The sequence below is a fragment of the Olea europaea genome, unplaced genomic scaffold (assembly GCF_002742605.1).
Source record: "Olea europaea var. sylvestris unplaced genomic scaffold, O_europaea_v1 scaffold1380, whole genome shotgun sequence".
Classification (NCBI taxonomy): Eukaryota; Viridiplantae; Streptophyta; class Magnoliopsida; order Lamiales; family Oleaceae; genus Olea; species Olea europaea.
In genome coordinates this window covers 117571-124079 of record NW_019231314.1, presented here as the reverse complement: position 1 = coordinate 124079, position 6509 = coordinate 117571, and the positions used below count along the sequence as shown (strand labels likewise).

At 36.2% G+C, this 6509-nt stretch overlaps 1 protein-coding gene across 1 annotated transcript; it reads left to right on the top strand.

The window, feature by feature from the left end:
* The first annotated feature begins 215 nt into the window (after positions 1–215).
* Positions 216–2953, top strand: LOC111375508 (glutelin type-D 1-like). The gene is made up of 3 exons (XM_022998343.1): positions 216–660; positions 1806–2526; positions 2626–2953. Exons 1-3 carry the CDS (start codon positions 465–467, stop codon positions 2777–2779), a joined length of 1071 nt encoding a protein of 356 aa, XP_022854111.1. The 5' UTR covers positions 216–464; the 3' UTR covers positions 2780–2953.
* The last annotated feature ends 3556 nt before the right edge of the window (positions 2954–6509 follow it).

Here is a 6509-nt window from a genome sequence, read left to right as displayed (position 1 = left end):
GCCTCAGCCCAGGACCGGCCCTGGGAATGGGCAGTGGATATTTAGGTTTAATTAAATTTTCATTAATTATAATTATTAAATCTAATTAACACTTGATTTGTGAAATAAAAATTAATCATTCTTATGCTTAAAAAATTAGTCTTTAAATATAGATTTATGGGTAATTTTCCATTTTTTAAGGCATAGTCAAACGTGCTCTTTTATTGCATTGATTGATTGGCCCAACCTCCACATGCAGAGAGACCTGGATGACCATCACATCACATTCCCAAACCAATTCTGGTGAAATTGATCATCTTTATTCTACTTCAACGATTACCCGAGTTTCATTATCACAAGAGAAATTCGTTACAATTTCTTCTCTCTGTCAATAAGAACCTCGATTAACCCCTTTTTTCAGTATCAGTCGATCAACAAATTCTGAGTTTCTGTAAAGTTCTCTATCCATTTTAGAAAAAAGAGCGATGGATCTTGATTTGTCACCTAAGTTGGCCAAGAAGGTGTACAGCGGAGACGGCGGCGCGTACTATGCATGGTGCCCAAATGAACTGCCGATGCTACGTGAAAGCAATATCGGCGCTGCAAAACTTGCTCTACAGAAAAATGGCTTGGCTATGCCTCGTTATTCTGATTCCGCCAAGGTTGCTTATGTCCTTCAAGGTAGTGTTGATTAATGGGCTCGATTTAATTTTGAGTAATTTTAGCTTTATCAAATTTTTGTCAATTGTGATTTTATTTGGTTTTGTTGATTTAATTTTGTTAAAATTCGTATTAAATTCTGTTTCTGGTTCAATTATTATGGATAATCTTTTATTGAATTTTTTAGTGAAATATACTTATAGGTCGAATACGAGACTTTATACTGATTCTAAGTTCTTATACTGATTCTGTTAATTGAAATACGCTAATGGGTTGAATACAGTTAAGTTCATTGATCATACAATTTTGCTGAACTTCGATATGTTTTTTGTTGGAATATAAAATCCACATCAGCAGAATATTCGAGCTTAACGGGATATTCACTTCCAGCTCAACCAAGTCCATGTCCGGCAGATCACTTCTTATTCCAGAATTTCCAGATTCTAGAGACTTCCTAGTTAGCTAGTTATTTTCTCTATAAATACTAGAGTTTGTACACATTTTAATTCATTGGATTGTAGACTAGTTTCTCTCCAATCCCGCCTTATGGAGGTTTCTTCTCCTCCAACAATGGAGTGACTTTTGTATGGAACTCAGTCCGGTTCCTTTGTATTTTGTTGTTCTCCTTTTATGGAGTATAATGCATTGTTTTCATTCAATGTTTCCAACATTTTTCTATTCTTATTATTGTAGCCTTTCTCTGTTATTCTTGATTAAGCATTGATGAGTACAACATTCAAGAAATTCAAAACAATTACAATAAGCAGCATATATTGACTGTATAGACCCCAGATGCAGACATGTGTCCTGGGACATTGGAGATCTGGTGGTTTCTGCAGGGGAAAATTGAGATGGAAAATTATAATCTGGAAAGATGACAAAAACATTTTCGTTTTTTGTCCTGTGAATTTATGATCTTCATTGGGCTGAAAGACTGGAATTGCTAGTTTGTTTATTGCCCCAGAAAACGAAGATAAGCGACTACATCTGCTGTCACAATCTGCACAAAATGGTTTAAATTTTAGGTCAGCTGCTATTGGTTTGTAATCTTGTTCTACGCACGTGATCTAATTTTTCAGACCAGTACAAAGACCTCGGGAATATTTACTAACAGCCTTTTTATTCAGTAAGTATATCTCATCTCTCACTTTTTCTTTTAATAATAGGTAGTGGAGTGGCTGGAATTGTTCTTCCAGAAAAAGAAGAAAAGGTGCTTGCAATAAAAAAGGGTGATGCCATTGCACTTCCTTTTGGTGTAGTCACCTGGTGGTACAACAATCAGGATGCTGAACTCGTCATCCTGTTCCTTGGTGATACCAAAACAGCCCACAAAGCTGGTTCATTTACCGACTTCTTTTTAACAGGGTCTAACGGCATCTTCACTGGATTCTCGACCGAGTTTGTTAGTAGGGCATGGGACTTGGAAGAGAGTGTTGTAAAAGCCCTTGTTGGACAGCAGTTGGGTAAAGGTATTGTGAAGGTTGACACAGACTTCAAAATGCCTGAGCCCAGGGCAGAGCACCGCAATGGAATGGCACTAAATTGTGAGGAAGCTCCATTGGATGTGGACATTAAGAATGGGGGAAAGGTTGTTGTTTTGAACACAAAGAATTTGCCATTGGTTGGTGAGGTTGGACTTGGGGCTGATCTTGTGAGGTTGAATGGAAGTGCTATGTGTTCTCCAGGCTTTTCTTGTGATTCTGCTTTGCAGGTCACTTACATTGTTAGGGGCAGTGGCCGTGCTCAGGTTGTTGGTGTTGATGGTAAACGTGTATTGGAAACAACGGTTAAAGCTGGGAATCTATTCATTGTTCCAAGGTTCTTTGTGGTTTCAAAGATTGCTGATCCTGATGGTTTAGAGTGGTTCTCTATCGTCACAACTCCCAAGTGTGTATTACTTCTTTTTAATGTTTTCTACTTCAATTTCTATTTATTTCTTTTGGTTCATCTATGTTTCCTCTGAATGTTTCTGATTGTCCTTGGCAGTCCTGTTTTCACTCATTTAGCTGGGAGGACTTCAGTCTGGAAGGCATTGTCCCCACAAGTGCTCCAGGCATCTTTCAATGTTTCTCCTGATGTAGAGCAGAAATTCAGCTCAAAGAGGAAGGCTGAAGAAATCTTTTTCCCACCACCAAATTGATTCAGGAATATGATTCATTTTGTTCGAGTTTTTAGTTTAATAAGCAGCATCAAGACTGAAGAGTTCGAAAATGCTTTCACAACTTCTGTTTGATAATGGTTTTCTGTGCCACATTCGTGATGCATCTTTAATGGTTTTCTTTCGCAATTTGCTTCATTGTTTTGATTGGATTCAGTATGACTCTTTAACACGACTCGCTTCCAGAACACGTCATTATTTACGTTTGGCAGATGATGCTACCCGTCACCTGCCACCATCTCCTTGTGCACCTGGGGATCGATGCCATCATCAATGGTGGGAACCCTCGGCCTGTGCCCCACCGACATGACCCACAAGTGGCCCTCTCTTACAATGGACAATTGGTTTGTCAGTTGTTCCAAGCCACCGCACGCAAAGCCATGGCCTCCGGCCAGAAACCCCGTCGATGCACTAGTTGTGCACTGGCTACTGGTTAGGCTGCCCCATCAACCGAAGTTCCTACACGCTGCCATCCATCGATTTGGTTGAATGGCGTCCTTGCCTCAAATTCCAAAGCCGTTAGTGTGAAGTGTCCGTAAAATTAAATTGCAGAAATAGATCCCATGGATTTTTTTGAATGGAACATGCTATATGTACCGAATATTTTTACCTAATCTAGAATACCATTATTTGCAAGTAGTGTTGCCCTACGCTGCTAGTTGGCGTGGGTGAATGTGCTCATATGGACCAAATTCCCGACCCGGTTGTACTCAACGGCAAGAGCGTAATTGCATCGTCAGCTTAGCTTAGATAACAAACGTTCAATGCCAACAATTGTCTAATGTCAAACGCATATAATTAATATCAAAACGTATGATTCAACATTATCCTAACGTCTAAACAACTAGTCAAGAATCCTAATATTACATGAACATGATATAATTTATAAACAATGTCGCCCAAAAAGTATAGATTGGAAAGAAAGATGAAAATAATCTTGAATTTTCAATTTTTTCTATGTTTATTGATCAATCTCTTAATATCTTCTTTTTCTTCTATTCCAGGCAATAACTATATGAAAAATATAAGAAAATATGCCTAACAAAATCTTCAAAGCCTTCAAAGGAATACAGAAATTTGATCTTCAATGGCTCTCTTAATTGTGAAGAATGTGTTTATAAGAGCCCTAAACTTCCTCCTTTTGTTAATAGATGAAAAACCATTTTTATAGGACAAGAATTAGGTCAAATTTTGGTGCCCTAATTACTTTCCAAAAAGAAGAGGACTAAAAATAGAAAACAAAATAATTTGCCACGTATAACCATGCTATCGCATGGTACAAATCCTTAGAAACGCATGGTTATAAGCCAAAATATTATGCTTATTGAAATTAGCTCCTTGCTATCGCAAAATATAAACTCGTAAGTGTAGGTTCGATTTGGTTTTTGTTGTTTTCAACTCCAACTCAAAACCAAAATCAAATTAGTCGGTTTGGTTTGGTTAGTCAATTTGGACTTTTAGTCCAAATTGAATTTTTAAAAAAAATTGCCCAAAATTTTGGCCCACTTAAATTACAAGAATTAAAATAACCAAATAATTTTATACTACAAGGCTATTGACTAACAAATAAAATCAGGTTAATAGAGACGGATAAAAAAAATTAAAAAATTTTGTTACTTTTTTATGTATTATGCAGTCCGAATGCATGAGCAGGGAAAAAATACTAAATATAACATAATGAGCTTATAAAAGGAAATTTCTAATGCTATTATTTAACGGTAACATCATAATTGGAGAGAATCGAGATATAGTTATGAGATTAGGGCTTATCTTTTGATTTTTATTTTTCCTAAATTAAAAAAATGTAAGTGAGTTGGGTTATTTGGTTAATCAATGATTTGAGACTTCAAACCATGATCGAATCGACCACTATGATCTTGTTTAAAAGAAAACCAAACTAGACCAATTACAAGTGTCGAACCGATCGAGTCAGTTTGGTTTGATTGGTTTAGTCTATTTTTTTATTTTTTTGTCCAGGCCTACTCATATGTCCACAAGAGCTTTTTTTTTTTTTTTTTTCTTTCAGATTAATTCAAATTGGTCCCTTATTCAACATTTTTCATGCGGACTTGGTACATTCTTCCATTTTTCATCTAAATTTGGTCCTTTTTTTCCTATACTTAGTGGGATGGTGCTCATTTGTACAAAGAAAAAAAAATCTATTCTTTTGAAGCCACTCAGATTCATGTGTACGGAAAATGACATTGTTATAATTTTTGAATGGCCTGACTAGACCTTCTATAAAAATACCCTTCCCATTTAGGACCAATTGTGAAAAGTCAACCTAGCTATCTACATTATTCATTAGTTCCTTTAGAAGGGAGGAACTGAATCAGTAGATTTCTGGTCAATCTTCTATCTAAAAAAGTTGATCACTGCAAATTCTGAGACAATAACATAATATAGTATTTCGATTATCATAAATAAATAAAATAAAGATCGAATTAGAACCTTTATCAAGACTATTGATTGGATGTTTTAATTTAAAAATACCGAATGATTTCGAGTAATAGCTCATTAGATGACATGCAGTGCATTGCAAAAATCACGCCGTTCAATGCGAAACTTATATGCAATTTTATTGACATACAATATAAAACTTATTTTTCTCCACCGTTAACTAATCAGAGGTGTACCGAGCTTCACAAATATGTCTTTATTATCGATATTATAGGACAAACGAGGTGCAGTTTGTTGGAAATGAGCATCTTGTGGCGAGAAAATCACAATTATTCTTTATAGGTCAGAGCTTGAGATGTGGGCCAAGGAAGATGGCTTCTAAATAATCTAACTTACTTGTCCGTCTTGTATGTGGATAAAATCGGGAAATGTTGTCTTTCGTCTCGTCAATTTGAATAATGCGCAATTAAAAGACTCCCAGATGAAGAGGAGGGTTACAATCGGACCGCTTAAATTCCAAACTCTTCTTAGATAGTTTAGGTCTTTTTGACAAAACCTTTCAATTTCGCAACTATGCAAATCAACAAAATTCAAACAACCGTATATCGAATTTTCACCAGATCATTGAAAGTTTTATTTCCAACAAATAACTTTTGTTCCAATAGAATTTAAAATTTATGAAGCATACGAACATTACATCATAAATTCATGAAGTATGGACTGTAAATTTAATACGAAAAATTGCATGAATTAAACAACTGAAACATAGAATTTTAACTCGAGGCCTGTGTTACACACAGTTTCTTTAAAACAGATTCACCCCCTCACCGTCCGTATTTGAGGTTTAATACGAGCGTCCGTTTCCCAGGATACAACGGTAAAATCAGTAACTTCTGAGCACCGCAGAAACCACTCCGGCGAACTGAACTAGTGCCCGAACTACACCACCACCAAGAGAGAACTCTATGCAAATGAATTTCTAGTATATTCTAAACTTGAAAGCTTTTGTTTTTTTTTTTTTTTTTTGTGTTGAAATGAGAAAAATGAGCCACTATTTGTAGGCTAGGCTACCATTAAGGGCAATGACCTTTGGAGTTCCTCATCTTTTTCCTATGTGGGACAAATTCATTTTTTCCACATAAACTCCCTTTTGAGTGGCACACTTTGAGCCTCAATTTCTCATTCACCCGAGCATCAACTTTGGTAAGTAACTATATGATTTCGATGTACTCACGGAGGAGAACACAAATCAGCTTTCATCTTCCAAATTGAACAATCGGGTCGCACTCAAAACTCGTGCCAAAGTCGGCCA

Excerpts from the sequence above, each read along its gene's own strand:
- LOC111375508 (XM_022998343.1), top strand. The coding sequence starts at position 465 with ATGGATCTTGATTTGTCACCTAAGTTGGCCAAGAAGGTGTACAGCGGA. Across the intron at positions 661-1,805 it reads GGTTGCTTATGTCCTTCAAG|GTAGTGGAGTGGCTGGAATT; the intron begins GTAGTGTTGATT and ends TTTTAATAATAG. Across the intron at positions 2,527-2,625 it reads TCTATCGTCACAACTCCCAA|TCCTGTTTTCACTCATTTAG; the intron begins GTGTGTATTACT and ends TGTCCTTGGCAG.